At 46.7% G+C, this 18,486-nt stretch overlaps 1 protein-coding gene across 4 annotated transcripts in view; it reads right to left on the bottom strand.

Moving 5' to 3' along the window:
• The window catches only part of IRS2 (insulin receptor substrate 2), a 28,990-nt gene extending 13,966 nt beyond the window's left edge, over positions 1–15,024 (bottom strand). Inside the window, exons 1-2 of one of the 4 annotated variants that reach the window (XR_004238438.1) lie at positions 11,101–15,024; positions 3,801–9,828 (exon numbers count right to left, since the gene is read on the bottom strand). Coding sequence is in view for 1 of the 4 variants with exons in the window: in XM_032100570.1 (XP_031956461.1) it covers positions 11,101–14,605 (3,505 nt within the window). In the remaining 3 variants the exon portion in view is untranslated. The remainder of the gene's footprint in view (positions 1–3,800; positions 9,829–11,100) is intronic. The other 3 variants (XR_004238436.1, XR_004238437.1, XM_032100570.1) reach the window with 3 other exon arrangements.
• Between the last annotated feature and the right edge of the window lie 3,462 nt (positions 15,025–18,486).

Raw genomic sequence — 18,486 nt, 5'->3', positions numbered from 1 at the left:
CTGTATCAAATACAAACAAGGCTAATTCTTACCTGGAGTAAGAAAATAACGTGCATCTGATGCAAATAATGAGGTAATATATTTTGAGACATAGTAAAATGTTTCAATACAGACTCAAAATCAAGATCTTACTCAGGTACACACACACACAAAAACACAGCTATACTAATGAATAAGATAAAGCCACTTCACAGCCCAATAAAACAATGGGTTTACATGGTAGAAAAAATAAAAGATTGCAAAGAAATTTAACATATAGATTCAATAAAAGACTTCTTTGTCCACTGTTTCTTAATAGAACTTAATAGAACTTTGTCTTCAGAACAGAATGAAGTGTCAGCTGCTCAGGTAACCCATAGAAAACAAATTGGAAAATCCCTCAAGAAGACAGGCAAAAAATGAGTGCCTGATAAAGGGGTTAAGACACCTGACCAAAGACAGAATGCACACACTTCATTCCACTAGGGGTGGAGAGTTAAAAGTTGTCTCCTATGCATCACTTCTCAAAAGAGCTCAGTTTCCTATGAACATGTTCTAAAGTCCCAGCACCTTTTCTTTTTTTCTTTTGTGTTATTATAAACTCTTCATTCTCTTTTTCCTATGCCTTATTAAGGAAGCAGCATAAGCTGCACTAAATCAATACTATTTTTCAGCACAGTAGAGTAGCATACTTTAGCAAAGTAAGTGGAATACCAGCCCAAGTCTACATGACACAAAATATCATGGACATTACTCCCAGTATGGTTTTTTAAAACACTATGGTTGAAACGTTGTCACCCTGTAAAAGTGACAACAGCCAATCTATGAAAACACAGAAAATAGAAAACATCTACTGAGGAGTGAGAGGAATAGAAAATATTGCAGCATTTTCTCTTAGCATGACAACATAGCATCCACACGACCAGTATGACAAAGTTTGCCATGTTTGTGACTGATGAAGAAGGCTCAAGACTTAAGGAATAATTTCAGACTCCAAATGACCCCTCACAATGACTCCATCAAACAGCAGCCTGGCATCCAAACATCCTACACAGCTCATTCACACCGCAGTCCTGCTCTCTGCATTCAGGCACACCAGTTCCACTATGCTCACTCAAGCTGCAAGATCTAAGCTGTTGTTTCAACTTCCTCGCACAGTCAAGTGTACATGCACTAAAATAAATGTCCATCAATTTATTTCCTGGGGGCTGAATCCATGTTCTACTAAAAATCAATAATATTTCACTACTATCAAGTTCTGATTTTTTTTTTTTTTTGAATAACAGATATACTATCTCATGTTACCATATGTTACAAACTTTTCAGTTTACTGTTCCTTGAATATTCACACTAACAGGGGGGCAGGGAGGCAGGGGGGAGTAGAAGTTGGGGAAGAAGACCTACTCTAGAAATCACTTACAGTGCTGAAATACATCAGTGCATTTGTATCTGGAAATCATCCTATTGGCTAACATTCAACATCCAAGTATCATCAATTTATTTATTTATTTAGAGCCCACACAATCTACCATTTATTTAAAAATATATCAGTTAAGGTTAAAGTTAAAAGCTTATTTTTACTTAACTTTCATTTGACATTTGAAGATTAAAACAGAACAGTATAAGAAGTCACCCTTCTGTAGATATCCATAAGAAAGTAGTATTATCCTAGCACTCACTGGAGCATGTTAGAGTCTCGCTGGTATTTGTGAGAGTAACTGCTAGACTATTAGGATAATGAAACAGTAAGTACTAACAGTTTTAAGTTTATGGCCAATTTTTTCAAGTATTCTGTGCATCAGGGTAAAAAAAAAAATATATATATATATATACTCCTAATGCTCCTCCACAAAGTTAATTTTCTATAACTATTGTTGAAGTCATGAGCACTAATTCTGTAATTTCAACATTCAGAAAATTCTGTAACCTTGTACTGTTATACAAGATTGACTCCAAATCCAAACACAAATGTTTGAAGTTTTATGCTAGATTAAAACTAATTAATTGTAAATAATTTTATACGAAGTGACTTTTCATAGTTCACAAACAACTTTCATGGTAATCAACAAGACAAATCTTTACCATTTCTGTACAGGATTTTTACAATGAAAGTGTAACTTTTCTTTTTGTTATGTTAAAGAGAGTATTATTAGTTATATATCATAAATTTTGGCAGAACTAATTGCTCAGGACTGAAAGATGTTGTAGAAGATGCAAGTCCACCCTCCTATAAACTTTACCAAATGTTTATGATGTAAACTGAATGATGTTACAACACAACTGAGTGCAACTGACTTTCAGAACTTTACCTCCACCTTTCAGTTCCAGATCTCATTATTCCATCACGAGAAGTCTTTTTTAGGTGTAAGTGAAAATTTTGGCTAGACACATTACCTGACTTTGGTTTGCCTTTTGAAGTAAACTAAAAAGCACTCACTGGAGTTTTTGAAAAAAAATCAGTACCAGACAAACCAGTAAAAAGAATACGTAAGAAATTCACTCCACAACATCTCAGTTATTCAAGCATGGGAGAGACCACAGTATTTGAAGCAGTTAATTTGGTGATGTAAAAGTTTTGCATTAACTAGAAAACCGATGAGGTTTGCATCCATTTGTCAACTCCACTCTTACTCTTTTAAATAATGCTAAAAGGTAACATTACCAGTTACTGGAAGTAAATTTCTGTAGCTTCAACTACCTCCATCACTGAGGTCAGACCAAAGCAAGAACACCACTGTTTTCTTGTTCTTGATCAACTATTCAACACCACTGCCTTCTACTTAAGAGTTAAGCCTAACCCAGCCCCAAAAGACTGTTATATGTCTCATTCAATCAATATTGTGATTTCTGGTGAGAAAAAGCCTAGATTCAAAGCAAAACCAAACCAAACAAACAAAAAGACACAAACAGGGAAAAAAATCAACAAACAAACCCAAAATAAAAAAAGGTCTTCATAATTCCAATTCCATACATTACCTTGACAATGCCACTCAATCTAAGGAGGTAGACATCATGACTGTCTTAAACACTTTTTAAAATAATATACTGCCTCAGAGGACACAACGTAAGAGACAAATCTAAACCAGCTTAGATCTTATTTTATTGACATGATTTTCCCACTGTTACTGGAATGATTTATTGATTTGTCTTTGACTGAAGAGAATCAAAGTCCTCTGGCTCAAGTTGCACTTAGAGTGGTGTTTTTAATCTACTTTAAAGTAACTGAAACTCAATGGAACAATGAGTTTTATACCTCACATTCAACATCACAGCACATACCAAACAAATTTACAAAAGCATCACTTGGAGAAAGCTTGGAAAATTCTCCAAAGTGCTCTACTTTTTCTAAGAAACTTCTGCTGTTTGTGATTATCAGCAAGTTTGCTGTTTTGGCATTACACTAGAGCCCCAGTGCCTCCATTTCTGACCCCATCAAACAAAAACAAGCTGCTCAACAATGTCTAATCCGTGCGTCATGTAATCCTGCTTAATACCCTACAAACTCTGGGTAATATTTGGGTAGTTTTTAAATTTAGCAAAGAACATCCTGGCCTAGTTCAAAGATACCCTTGCCTTGGGTAGTGTCCCCTAGAAACATCGCCCACACTAGTTTCAAATAAGAACAGCAAACTCACATATATGCATAAGAGAAATTAACGAAAAAACAAAGTAAGAGATTGTGGTTCAATGTCATAATAAAAACATATAAAATTACAAATCAAATTACTGAAATAGGAATGCATTATGCAAACACCAAACACACCACTCAAACAATTAAAGACACATTCTGACTTTCTAACAGCACTCAGGGCCCCATTTACCAGCACAAGTGCATCCAACTCCCTGCTCCCAGCGAGGGCAGACTGCGCCGCAGAGGACAGCGGTACAGCCAGCGGAATCACGCAAGCCTTCCTCCCATCAACACAGCTATTAATACCCGTCAGCTATGGCTCTGCCAGAGAAACAGAAAATCCCTGCTTTGAGACACTGTTTGCTTTTTGAAGCATCATTATCTTGCAAGTGGCTCATACTGCAAACACCACCAAAGGGGTCTAAACTAAGTCCCATTATAATTTTTCAGCATACTGTCCTGACTGTCCTACCTAAGATCTCTCAGACTCTCGCTGAAGGACAAGTATGTTCCTATTTTGTTTAGGCTGTCAGGCAGACAGTCTCCAATCATTAGCCTCTTGTCAACAGCAATGCTGGGGTGGATTACTACTGTGTAGTGCTTGTAATGGCAGGTGCACGGCCCTGGGGCTGCCATCTGCCAGGAAGGAAGTGTTCTCCTCTAGGATGCTGAAGAGATTGACAAATAATGCAAACAAAACACTGAATCATTCCTAATCTACGCAATAAAGCTATTACATTACTCTTGTGCAGTGTAGATGTTACCATCAGAGGTGGGGGCTTAGGTTTGTGGCTTGGGTTGTTTTTTTCCTATTTTTGTGATTGATTTACTGAGAAAAAACACACTCTGAAATAACTTTTATTTAACTGAGATGGGCAATTCTGGATTTGAAAACAAACAAAAAAACCCACCCTAGCATCAAAGATGTTTATTCTGGAAAGTATCTCCCCACTGTTCACTTGTAACAAGCCTCTTTCCAGAGTGTATTTGTCCTGCACTGTGAGCAAGAACTTGATTTTTTTTAATTACTGTTTTTGATACAGCTATACACAGTTTGGGGTCATCATCACTGATAAAAACACTGAGAATGTTTTGAAATATTTTTTTAAAGCAAAAATAGTAACAGAACTCCAAGTATCGTCCTTGGCCTTTTAAATCAATTTCTAAAGGGATTTCTCATCATCAGATTGAAAATCTTTCCTAAACAGTCCCAGTTTAGTAGCCAATTTGTCACCAGAGCTACCAAGCAATAGCACAACTCCATGGAAATAAGCAGGAATTTACCTATTCTTCAGGAAAGTTACTCATTATTGTTTAACTGGCGACACAGAGATTGCAAACTCCTGCTGTCTTTAAGTGAGCCTCAAATGTTACTAGACATGTGTTAGCACTTTTAACACTCCATGAAATGTACTTTTAGGTGACCCTCTGTAAAGATGTAAGCAATCTTCGCATTGATTTTTCTGTGGTTTGCATCAGGCTTGAAATACCTAAGTCTTAAAAGCTTGCGTTAACTACAAACACCAACCCTGCAGCTGAGGGATCCATTCTATCTGCATTAGCGTGGAAACTGCAAATACAATCTAAACCAGTAATCCTGGCTTCCTCCAAAGCAGACAGATGCAAGGGAGAATGCATGCTACTTTATAACTCGCATTTAAAAGAATGGGACCAGTCACCTTTGCTGGTTCTGTTTACTGTTGGTGCTTCTCCAGAGCCCTGGGAGACTGACTAATCCAAGAAGCGCACATGCTGGATAGCTAAAGGCAGTTGACACAAACACAAGCATAAAAAAACCCCCAAACAACAACAAAAACAAACAAACAAACAAGTTTTCCTTTGAAAACTCAGCTGCAGGAGAGCCAGCCTTTTCAACAACCAGCAGCAAGGGGACTATTGAGCTGAACTTGGCTTTTCAAAGCTACAACTTGACCCCCTACATACATATGCACAAAACTTTAAAAATAACTATATGCCAGACAACAGACACAAAAAAACGTATCTGAACTTTGGAGGTCACTACACCATCTTCTGAAAACTCAAGGGATAATACTGATTTCCATGCATACACAGAAGAAAGTACAAAAAACCCAGAGAGTTGTGAACCTCTCATAATTACACATCCTAATTTATCAAATCAGTCAACATATACACTTTAAATTGCTATTACACGTACTGCGTCAACTTAATGTTAAAACTTCCACAAAGTTTGCTGTATCATGACTAACACAATGAACACAGACACAAAGAAAAAAACATATGGATAACCAGTATAAAAAGTGTACTGTATTTCAACAAATTCGGAAGAAAAAAAGCCACAGATATAACCATTTTTTAAGATGTTTATTACTTTAAAAAGAAACATTAATTGTGCTTTTGGAGAAAAACTGATATAGACAGAAAATACCTGGATGTAATTATGCTGCCATTTAACTGCAGAATAGGGAGGGAAGTTAGATTACATACAGTAACTGGCTAAATTTTTCAGTGGATGCTTGCTGTGTTTCAGTTTATAAACCACTCCAGTGTAATTAACGCTATTTAAAAATAAGAGTAAATCAAGTGTAAAGAAACCCATGTTAGTCTCTCCTTTATAAAAAAAACCAAAACAAACAAAAAAACCAACAAACCCCACCATATAAAACATGTCCTAATACCCTTTCTGTTCAAATACTCCTTTATTCTTTTTACTTACAAACGAACATTAGTCTCTGTAGCTATCTTGAAAGAAATCAAGTAATCAAAAGCAATCATCAACCTAAGCATTTCCTCTGCCTTGAGCAATGACTGTACTGGTTCATTTTAGAACAAACCCACCATTCAACTTGGTCTATAACAATTTATCTTCAACGACTCAAAGTAACCATGACATTCTTTCTACGAGAAGTACAGCTAAACATAAAGTATAAAGCAAAAAAAAAAGTTTAATAGATGTCATGATATTCTATCTGCTTGTAAAAAGCTTGACATAATTTACATAATCAACATAATTTAAAATATCAAAAGCTTCATTTAATCCTAGATCATTTCAGTTTACATTTTGTGTTTCACAAGTGGCACTGCTAGGTTCAGATCTAACCATTTTGGTTTGGTCACCTGCAAAGTGCCATCTGAAAGACAGTAAGTGAATTTCGAGATGTTTAAAAGAAACACTTAGAATTAAAAATGTGAGGTTAAGTTAAAAGCTCAAGCTATTTAAGTTATTAAAAGTAGCTCAGTTCTTTCTGCTGTTAGTTTGATATTCTTACAGAACAGAAAGAGAAACTACTACAGTGGATTTATTCAAAAAATACTTTAAAAGATGTATAAATTACTAACACAGCACATAGTTCTTTTAACACTTTTAAGAAGTGATTTTGAAATGAGCATTAATTTTGTTACAGAGACAATTAAACATTCTCATGTCACTCTGAGAACCAAAACTTTTTGGTAGTTGGCATATGAAGAGGAGGTCAAAAAACAACTTAATAATATAATTCATTGTGCAAAGTAATCCCAAAGAAAAAGAAAACAAAGTTTACATCTTCAACAATCTAAAATGTCATTAGAAAGACAGAGGAAGAGATTTCTTAAAATAGGCTTTTTATTGTTTAGGTGCAGCCATAAAACCCTCACAAAACTAAAAACTAATTGACAAGGCGAGTGCAGGGGGAGGATCATTATTACCAAAAATCACCTTAAGTAGAAGCATTACAGATGATGATTTCCTCAAACAAATCAAGGCAAAAAAACTGACACAGGAGGGAAAGAACCCTCAAGGATTTTGCGTTATTACACATATCTGTTCAGTTTTAGAAAACTAGACCAACTACTAGAAACATTTACAAATTAGAACTACAGAGCACTCTGTGAGTGGAAAAGAAAACAAAATTAAAGATTACCCACTCGAGTCTGGTGATTTCGACTAAGGAAAATTCCCTATTATACACCCACTAAATTTAATGGTAATCTTAAGAATTCTAGGATTACACACAAAGGGTAAAATCTCAACCCCTTTGAGACAGAGACAAAACTCTCATTTTACTTCAAGAGAACTAAGATCCACCATAAAAATTCACATCATTATTGAGTGTAATCTCATAAATATACTGGAATAAATAATTCACACTTATACGAGAAAAACGAGTGTAAACATCTCCATAAATAAAGAAATCCATACACAGTTCATATGTTTTTAAGCAAAAAAGCAGTCATAATTTATTATTAGCAAGTAGCAAGTTTTAACCCACCAATAACAGTATTATTTTATTTACATATCAGATGAAGGCAATTGTTTCTCCAGCTCCTAAATAGTTGCACATTTTCAGAACACAGTAAAACTAAATGAAGCAATAATTTCAAGCAACCTTTTAACTGTTCTGTTTTGAAAGCAGTTGTGGATGCACTCCTTGCTCTTGCCATGACAGGGTAATATGGACAGAGATCTCCAAAAGCACAGCACTCCCTACAGCAGAGGCAAGTTACTGATAACAGAGAAACACACTACACGTGAAAGCCAGCCACCTTTAAATTATACAAATAATTTCCCTCAAAACATTTATCCACATGAAAATACAACTACTGCTACAGACCTTAAGAAAGAATTCAAACTGGGTTTTTACATGTATTTTGCACAAATCAAAATATTAATTTACTGAGAAGGTAATTACAAGGAGCTTGTTTGTATACTCTGTATCACGGTCTCCTGTTCTAAATATTAAACAGTGGATTATCCATCATTTTAAAATTACTAGAAACCACCCTTGGTTTTTGAAGAAAACTTCTCACTTTTCTCATGCAGCTAAAAACAAAGTTTGAAAAAAGTGCAAACTAAACAATGCTGATTATATAAGCTCTCTCTTGTGCAAATCAGTATTTTTTACAGAATTACATTTTCTCAAATCTACCCAAATTACTACTGTTAAAATAATCTTGCCTATAAGTAAAGTATAGTTTTATTTAAACAGAGTATGTTTCTCAGTAAAACTGAAATTCTTAGTAGTCTCCCAAATCACAATGTTTAAAACTCAAATACATTAGCAAAATGCTGGGTGACCTTTCTAAGCATTGGCAGAAGACCTGCCATAAACAAACTCTGGTTGTGAAGTCCCAATGAAAACCAAAAGGGAATCTAGGAAATTTGCAGAAGTTTATGATTTGATTAAACTTACACCAATGAAGACCTTTGTGATGTATTTCCCCTTCCCCATGCTTTGACTTCCTCAGTTTGGCTGCCACAAGTGCAATTAACCTGATCCTCCATTAATGGCACCCAACCCACTGTTGGCTGAGGATGCTGGTGGTGTGAGGTTCTTCCTTACTACCTTGACCTGACTCTGGTTCCATCCATCCATCCATCCCTGCATCCCGTACCTCTGAGTGCACCCTACAGGCTGGCACCCTTCTCAGGGAAGCAAGGTGCTGGAGAAGACAGCCCACCTCCTACAGATAGTGTCAATTCCAACGAGCCTCCCCGCACCACTCCTCCATGTGATCTGCGTTTAGAAGGTTACGGGAAAGAGGAAAAACAAACACACATGCAGATTAAATATTAAAATAAGGCAAGCCTATAACCATCCTTGGACAAACACACGCAGCAGCAGCACTGAGGCCTCTCCGCTGTAAGCCGCGTACCACATTAATACGGTGGCGTTCACGGCATTATCCTTTTGTTTACTGGATGGGAAGGACAGCGGTCGTTTCCCTCTCCTTATCTGACCGCCCGCCGCTCCCATTCCCGCGTGCCGCCTGCTGCGACCGCGCTCCGCGCCGGGTTTTCCCGGTAACCGGTGCCCGCCCCCACCCCCACCCCCTTAGGGTCAGCAGTTTGGGGAATGCTGTGGAAATAGCTCTTTCCCAACACCGGGCTTCGTTTGCAATTGGGGCTGTAGGTGGCTCAAGACAAGCTCCTCGTTTCTGCGAAAAATCCGTTTGCAAAGCAAAGGGGCGTGATCGTCTGCTGGCGCCCGGGACCGCCATCCCAAGGCCGGGCAATGAAAGAGGGGGGCTGCAGCATCCGCACCGGGCTCGGGCAAGCCAGAAGGATCCTGAAAGCGACCCCACCAAAACTAAAAGCAAGAGACAAATAAGGCTCGGCCCTCAACCCTTCCAGTCATTCAGAATAAGCCTTCATCTTTTCAAACTCTGACATTGCATTCAACAATCCTCTCGTCTTAATTAGGTTCAAAGCTTGCTCTGCAAACGGTGCATCTCTCATCTTTTCCATCTTCCTGTACCTCCTATCAAGAGAGAAAATATTTTCTTCTTCAAAATCAACTAGCTACTGAAGAAACACAAGGAAAAAAAAAAAACCCCTGCAAGTAGCTCTTAAAAGGTGTTGCTGCTCACTTGTTATCGATGCCTCTATCAGCACCGTGAATAGAGAAGCAACACCTATTCCCCTCCAAGCAACTACTTTTTCATGGTTTGTCATTTCACCCAGCTAGACCCATAAACACATATTACAGCTATACAGGCATAAGGGTCTGACTACCATATCTTGCATAAATCCAAGAGCCAAGACAATCCTTCCAGTGTCTCATCATTAACTTCCTCCCTGACAGACTGGCTGTTCTGTGCCCTCTTCAACCAGCCCCCAGTTGTGTACAAACCCTCATTCACTGAGAGAAGGTGGATTACTATTTTGGGGAAGGAAGGATATTTGTTTCTTTCGGTTTTTGTTTTTTTTTTCCCAGCATAAGGAGCACCTAATAAAAGGAATAGCTACATACTGAAAATCTAAATTCTCTCTCACCCTAAGTTTCAGATTCCTTCAGTTTGACACCCAACATCTGCAATCCATAAACCATCAACTGTGGAACACACCACCACACGGCGGGCCCTTCAGTGAAATATGTGATACAGCGTACAACAGCTCAAACATATAGGGACTTCTGGAAAGAATTATCAGTTTTTAAATTCACATTCCATGCCCACTATGATTTACTGTTAAACTTTTGCAAGAGATGAGATTTTTCAAAACCATGATATTAAATTTATCCTTCTCATTTTGATATTACAGCGTTTTTCAGCTAGAGAGCCAAGGATTGTTAGTGTAATCTGACGTCCTCAGTCAAACAATCCTGTTTTTAACTCAATCATTTTACATTTTTAAATAATATTTAGAAGATGCATTAACATAAACTATTTTGGTCACATTTTCCAAACACTTCCCAAAATCTTACATAAGAAAACTCTGAATGCAGCCCAAACATAGTAACTGTGTAAACAGCAGCTTCTAGTGGGGTACCCAGAAGTATATACTCATAATAATGGCACAGTAGTATTGAAACATGAAGAAATATTCCAAAATTAAACATTTTCCTCATACAAAGAGCCACCAAGTTACTCCTTATAAATAGTAAGACTGCTTATTACAGGATGTGTAAAAAGGGATAAAAGTGACTTTTAAGGAAGCAAAGAGGGATAGTGCTCTACACATCAACACACAACCTTGTGATGGTAAACACAAAGCACACGCACAGCAGGCACTGTCAGACGCAGTTACTCACCTTTCACAGCACTGGCTTCTTTCAGGTTGTGAGGCAGAAAGTCTATGCTGGCATAGGCGCTCATCTCTACTCCATTGATGCCCCCATTCAGGAGGTGCCTGGCTTTCAACCTGGACTTGTCACAGTTTGCCAGGGACCCATCCACCACGTCAATGGCGATGTAGTTGAGGCCATTCTGGAAGCCAGCCGAGGTCTCCCGGCACATGGGACTGCTACCCTGCTCCTCCTCCAGGCCTTCGCTTTTCCTGAGGGACACGTTCTCCACCGAGGCCGAGTTGTGTCGTTTGGGGTTGTGTGCGAAGGAGGGGGACACTGGGGTCACAGTGGTGGTGGAAGAGAAAGTTTCTGAGCTGTGCCTCCTCCGCCCCTGGGGATCTGCCCGGATTACTTTTGCCCCCCGATTCGGGTCTGGGGGAGGGCTGGAGAGAATGAAAGCCTCCACTCCAGAGAGGGTGAGCCTCTTCACCCCAGATGTGGGGCTAGTGACACGGGCACTTTCTGGTTTCTGAATGATGGGTTGAGGTGGGGTAGTGGCCATGCCAAAGGTCATCTCAGTGTAATCACCACCATCTGATGGGCTGGACGAACAAGCCACCCCCACAGCTGCCTTCAAGTAGCGTCCATTGGGCTGGCTGGTGCTGGAGGAAGAACCTGGTGAGAGAGCTTCCAAGGAGCCCACCGAGACCGTGCCTGACTGGGAGGGAGACTGTGACCCAAAGTCAATGTTCATGTAGTCAGAGAGAGGGGAGCGCCTCTGTCCCGTGCCTGAGCCCAGGGAGGAGGCTGGGCTGTCAGCAGGCAGTGAGGGGGGAGAATAGATGGCAGCATCCCCAAAGTCAATGTTGATGTATTCACCAGGGCTCTTGGGCTCAGGCGGCAGAGGGTGCTCATTCATGCTGGGCAGCATTGTCCGCAAGGTCTCCAAAGAGAGGCGGCTGGGCCGGGCCACCCGCTGGCATCGCTGGCTCAGGAAGCTCTCGGTCCGGCTGTGCCGCAGGGGCGAAGGCACCGTGTGGCTGGAGGGGGCGAAGGTGCCTGCAGGCAACTGGCCCGCTCCACACACCGCCTCCTCCGGGATCATCCTCCCCGGGGAGTTCATGAAGACATACTGGTCGCTGTCCTTCGCCAAGCCCTGGCTCTTGTAGGAGCGGGGTAAGGAGCTGTATGAATAGCAGCTGGGCTTTGGGGGCTCACTGGACCCATGCCCTGAAGGGGCGAAAAAGAAGTCTGGGGGAGTGAGGGAGGGAACGTGGGGCCCATTCTGGGGGTCCCGAGGGGACATATTGATATAGTCGCCGTTACTCAGCCTTCCATCTGAGCTCTCCACAGACAGCTTGGAGCCGCACCACATCCGCATGTACCCGCTATCGTCAGGGGAGCTCTCCCCAGGCGAGCTGGTCTTGTAGCTGCTCCCGTTTCCCGGGGACCCGCTACCCACCCCTGCCCGGGGCTGCAGGATCTGCTTGGGGGCAGACACGCTGGTTGGGCTCATGGGCATGTAATCATCGCTGCTCCGGCTTCCCTGCCCTAAGGCTGCGGCCACACCGGGGGTCATGGGCATGTAGCCGTCATCATCTCCCCCTCCTCCCCCCACTGCCGGCGGGCCCAGATTGGTGCTGCTGCTGCCGGAGCTGCGGTGAGAACCGATCTCGATGTCCCCGTAGTCCTCAGGGTAGGGGGTGTAGGTCACTTTGGGGGAAGCCCCGGCTTGGCAGGACGGGAAGAGGCGGCCGGCGCTGCCGGCGAAGGTGGCGCGCATCAGCGTGTACTCGTCGAGGGAGGCGGAGGAAACCTGCGGCGCGGCAGGTCGCTGCCGGCACGGCGTGGTTAGGGAGTAGGTCCGCTTCCGATGGCACCTGTCGCTGGCAGCATCGGGGCAGGGCCGGTAGCAGAGGCGGCCACTCGGGGGCCGCTCCATCGTCATGTAGCCGTAGAGGTCGGTGCCGCCCCCCGGGTCCCGCACTGGCGGCGTCTCGGCCACCGACTCGGGGGTGTTGCTGCGGTTGCTGGCAGTGGAGGAGGAGGAGAAGGGCCGGAGGTCGCCGCCCGGGCTGGAGCCGTACTCGTCGAATGACATAAAGCCGGCGTCACTGGGGGAGCCGGACACGGAGGCGCTGCCGCTGGACGGGCGCTGCGGGTGATGCGGGTGGGCAGGCTCGGAGCCGAGGCCGCTACTGGAGGAGAGGCTGATGGGGCTGGTGGCGGAGGGGGGCGAGTGGGAGGCGGGCATGGACATGGAACGGCTGCTCTGCAGCCCGCCGCCGCCGGCCAGCACCGGGAGCAGTTTCCCCGCCTGCCGCCCTCCGCCGCCGCTGAGCGTGTGCGAGCGGCTCAGGGGAGTCCGCACGGGGCCCGGGCTCATGGGGCTGCCGGCCGCAGAGCCCACCCGGCAGCCGTCGCCCTCGCTGGCCGTTCTCACCCGGCACGGCGTGCACTTGGTGGCGGCGCCGGCGGCGAGGCTGTCGGTGCGGGAACGGCGGAGGAGGCCGGTCTGGCTGGGAGGCAGGTTGACCAGGTGGTGGTGCCGGCGACCGGGCACCGTGATGGGGTGGGTGGCGGAGGCGCCGCTACCGCCGGGCCCGCCAGCCCCCCCGGACGAAGAGGAGGAGGAGGACTGGCTCTTGCTGCGGGGCCGGAACTCGGACAGCTCCTTCAGCGCCTTCATGGCCTCCAGGATGGTCTCGTGGATGTTCTGGGCCACCACCGAGTCGTCCGCTTGCATCCAGAGCTCGCCAGGGCCGGTGGCGGCCGAGCGCCCCACCTCGATGAAGAAGAAGCTGTCGGAGTGGCCGCAGCGGCGGATGTTCATCAGCTGCAGCGTGACCGAGGGCAGCTCGCAATTGAGGCGCACGAACCCAATGGTGCGGGCCGAGAGGCAGAGCCGGTGGACGCCGGTGAGGTTTTTACTCTGCCCCAAGCCCTTGGGCTTCAGCGTCACCTGCCAGACCTCTCGGTAGGCAGCGGTGGCCGGCGCGATCAGCCCGTAGTTAAGGTCTTCGCCGGCGGCGGCCAGGGAGGCGGCGGCCGCGCCGCAGGAGGCGGAGAAGGGGGAGGCGAGGTGACGGTGGGGGGACCCCTGGCAGGCCGCCTTGCCCTCGTTGAGCAGATCGGTGAGAGCCCTGTACCAGCCCTCCTGCTCCTGTTCGTTCTCGGCCGCCACAGCGAAGTACTCGTCCTTGGTGTAGAGGGCAATGAGGTACTTGTGCTTGGCGTCCGCCCGCTTGTTGATGTTGAGGCAGGAGTCCAGGGCGATCACCCGCTTGGGCGCCCCGGACTTGTTCCTCCATTTCTTCTCGCTCTCGTAGTACTCCAGCCGGGCGCCTCCCGCCTCCTCCCCGCCGCCGCCCGGGCCACGCAGCACGAAGAAGCGCTTGTGGCCGTGCTTCTGCTTGCGCAGGTACCCACACTTCCTCACGCCCTGGTTGTTGTTGTTGTTGTTGTTCAGGTTAGGGCCGGGCGGGGAGCTCAGGGGGGGCAGCAGCCCCAGCACGGCGGGGCTCGCCATCCCCAGCCCCGCGGCGGGAGCGCCGCCCGGCTTCTCTCGCTGCTGTCGCCGACGCTGACCGGATCCGGAGCCCGAGCGCCACGGGCGAAAAAAAAAAAAAAGGGAGGAAAAAAAAAAAAAAAAAAAGGGAAGGATGGAGGGAAGCAGATAAAATAAAGTTATTCCTTCGTAGAAGAGCGCGGTGCCCAGAGCCGCAGCGGGATCCTCCGCTGTCACCTCTAGGCAGCGGGTGCTGCCGGCGGCCGCCCGGCGTCCTCCCCGGCTCGAGCACCGGCGACGCCGCTAAGGCTCCCCGACCGCCGCCGCTGCTGCTGCTGCCGCTGGTGCTGCCGGCGCCGACGGGAGTTTCGCCGTAAGTAACACATCGCGCACCGAGTGCCCCAACTAAAGAGCAAAACAACACGTGACCGCCGCCTCACCGAGGCGCTCACACACCGAGACGGGGCGGGGCGCCGCCGCCGCCGGCACCGCCCCGCATTGGCCGCCGGGCCGCGCGAAGGACGGCTGCGGCCCTCAATGGGGCTGCGGGGCGGGCTCTCCGCAGCGAGGCGGCGCGACGCCGTTGGACAGCGGGAGCCTCTCCCCCCCACCCCTTTCCCGCCCCTCCGCGTTCCCGCCCACAGCCTCCGGCCCCCCTCGGGCGCCGCGGAGCCCGCCCCTGCCCTCCGCGCACACAGCGCGGAACGTGCTGGGGACGCGGGCCCGGCGGGAAGACCCGGCACGTCCGGCGAGCCCCGGTGCTGCCCCTCGTCATCCCTCGGGACACGGCGGGGCGCCGGCGGAGCTCGCCGAGGCCATATCAGGTGCTGCGGACCCGCCGGGCGGAGCTTCCGGGCGTGCGTGAGCGCCGGGCGCCCCCCGCGCGCCCCCGCACACACGCGCGTGTGCGTCAGCCCTGCCCGCACACGCGCGGCGGCTCCGCGCGCGCTCCTCCGCCCGGTGTGTCACAGCGCCCACGCGGCGCGGCCGCCCCCGCCCGCAGCGCCCGCTCCCCGCGGGGCCGCGCTGCGCCCGCCCCGTGCGGCGGGGAAATGCCACCCAGGGAGGGCCGGGGGACAGAGGCTGCCGCTCGTAGTCCGTGTTAATGGAACAGCACTAATTTATCCGCGCGCTTCGCCTTAGTGGTGAATAAGGGCAGCGTCCGCATTTCCTCTGGAAACGATCCCGGCCCCGTTGGGGAATCGCGGCGTGGCGATTACGGAACGAGCGGCGGCGGGGTCAGAGCGGCCCCCCGTCTCCTCAGGGCACCCCGCTTCCCTGCTCCCCCCGCCGCGGCCGCTCCCGCTCCTTCACCGGGCGTGCGGGGGCTCCGCGGGGCGGGGAGCCACGGGGGCGGGGGGGCGCGAAGTGTCGCGCTTGTTTACAGGGGACCCGCGCGCTCGTCACCAGGCGGGCCGCGCCCGGGGATCAATGAGCGCCTTTCTCTCCGCTCCACCGGAGGGAGGTGAAGGGCGGGGGGCGACAGAGGGGCCCCGGCCGGGGTGGGTGCCAGGAGGGGCGGCGGTCTGTCCAGCCCGCATTTTCCTGTGTGAGGCGGGAGCGGGGGAAGGAAGGGGGAGCGGAGGGGCCCAGGAGGCGGCTGCGGGGCGGTTATGCCAAGCTCTCGCCCCCCGATGAGGGCGGTCGCGGCGCGTTACGAAGCGCGCAGAGTGGTGCGGGGAGGGCAGCGATAGTAAAAGTCGAGGGATGAAGGGAAGAGGCTGTACTGAAACCGTCCAGCGTGTTCCTAACCGCAGCATCTCCGCCCGCTTCGGGAGCGGCTGGGGAAGCCTCCCTTTGCACATGCCCGAGAGGAGAAGTGAGGCTGGGGTCACGAAATCATCCATCCGTGTTTTCCCGTCTCCCCCCGGAGCGCCGTCGGGACACGCTTTCCTTTGTCGGCCTGCGCCGAAGCTGAAGCAAACGGGTTTGCGAGTGAGGACGAGGGGAAAAAACCCACAAAAACAACACCGCAAACAAATGAGCAAGGGAAAAAAAAAGACGAAAATGATGCGGCGCCTCCAGCTGCCGCCGTGCGGGGCCGTGGCCGAGGTCTCCCCGTGTTCCCGACGGGGAAGGCGCTGGGGCCGCCCGCAGCCCGCATATACCGCTGTCGCAGCTCAGCTTCCTCCTGCACGAAATTCTCCGTGGTTTGGGTCATAACAACTCATTTAGAAATTAACAGCTGTGACGGGGTGGGGAGGGGGGAGGGGAGGGAGGGGAGAGTGTGATTGGAAAAGACCACTTCACTGTAAATACCGGCATGCTGCAGTAAAGCATCTTCTGAAGGAAGACCTCTCACATCATCTTACGGGAAAATGCTAACATTAACATACAGGGCAGTAGTTGCCCGGGTTTATTAAATTTTGGGGGAGGTTAATGGAGTAAGAGAAGTTATTTGAGATCAGAGGCACCGACCTCTCCTGAGAAGCAAGAAGAGTGTAACCTTAGGCAAGGCACCTGTGACCTCTCTGTACCTGTGGGACTCTTCAAAGAAAATGATGCTGACAATCCTTACTGCCCTGGCAATGTGCTTTGATTTCTGTATGTGCAAAAATGCATAGAATTGGTAATTGTAAACTTAGATTATATGTAATGATTGCATAACAATCCTCATTGAGGACAGCTTCATATGAAAACTCAGGAATAGTTGATTTTTTAGATATGACTATAGCCTGGGCCTATAAACACAAACTTTTGTCTGCAAACCCCTTGGGAATTTGAAAATATTTTCTCCAGACATTTATGAAATATATTGGTGACCTTGAGTAAACATTCTTAGGTCTGAAATGTAAAAAAGATAAATATTATTTCATCTACTCGACGTTGTTATATATGTTATTCTTGACCATGTGGGCAATACACATTCAATGTACTGGCTATAGCAGCACAGGTTTGTTTGCAAACAATTTCTGTGACAAAGACACTAGGATAGACTAGAATCCAAGGTTGCAGTTCATAGTTTTTATTTCTGGAAAGATTGATATATCTTTAACAGCTCATTTTTGGCAGGGGTTGATTCATAACAAGCATTATTTTTTCCATAGTTATGTTTGGGGTTTGGTTTTTAATGCATAACTGGTGCACTGAACACAAGAATTGGGACTCAGGCGTGTGTAAAATGCAGGTTAATAAGTAAATTATTTCATGACCAATATGCTGGAATGAATGATCCTAGTTTACACAAATTACCTGTCTTATTCAGAGTTTCCTCTGAACTCCTCTGAATTGTTTTTCAACACTATACCCTTCTGAAAAATTTTCCCAGTCATTTCAGTGTAATTACAGGGCACTTAATTACAATAAATGCACTAATACCACTCATCCATCCCACCTTTCAGCTACAATTCACTGCTCCTACAGGCTGGCATGTCTTATGATTTAGCTAGTCCTGTGCATTGTGTAGCATGTTAGCTTTAATTTCTGAGGTAAGAGGGGTTTCAGAGATACAGAGGGCGATGAATTGGGATTGTTAAACACAACACGCACACCCTTTTTCCACCAAACAATTTCAGGTACAACGCAGGAGTGGACAAATATGGGTGACAGAATCTTTAGTAATGCAACAGATTTGCCAGAGGATGTTTTCGTAAATCATCTCTGTAGAACAGTTTCATCATCCTGAAAGAAGAAGTTTACCCTCCCATTCCTTTTCTTCTGTCATATTATCCTGCCCCAACTGTATTTCACCATATTCACCTTCAAGTTTGAGGTCTTGACTGGGAATGCTTTGCTAATATTTAAGTACACCAGCCAAATAGTTCTAATATTAGTATCTTTCCTGCCTGCTAAACTATGCTTTTGCCAGCATACCAGGCTTCAGCCATCTCCTTTTTCTTCCAAGAAAAATAAACTGTGTTAGGTAATGGTCAGGTTTATCAAAATATACTATGTATGTATGG

This window comes from Corvus moneduloides, chromosome 2, assembly GCF_009650955.1.
Source record: "Corvus moneduloides isolate bCorMon1 chromosome 2, bCorMon1.pri, whole genome shotgun sequence".
Classification (NCBI taxonomy): Eukaryota; Metazoa; Chordata; class Aves; order Passeriformes; family Corvidae; genus Corvus; species Corvus moneduloides.
Note: the sequence above shows the minus strand (reverse complement) of the source record. Positions and strands in the feature narration are given on the sequence as shown.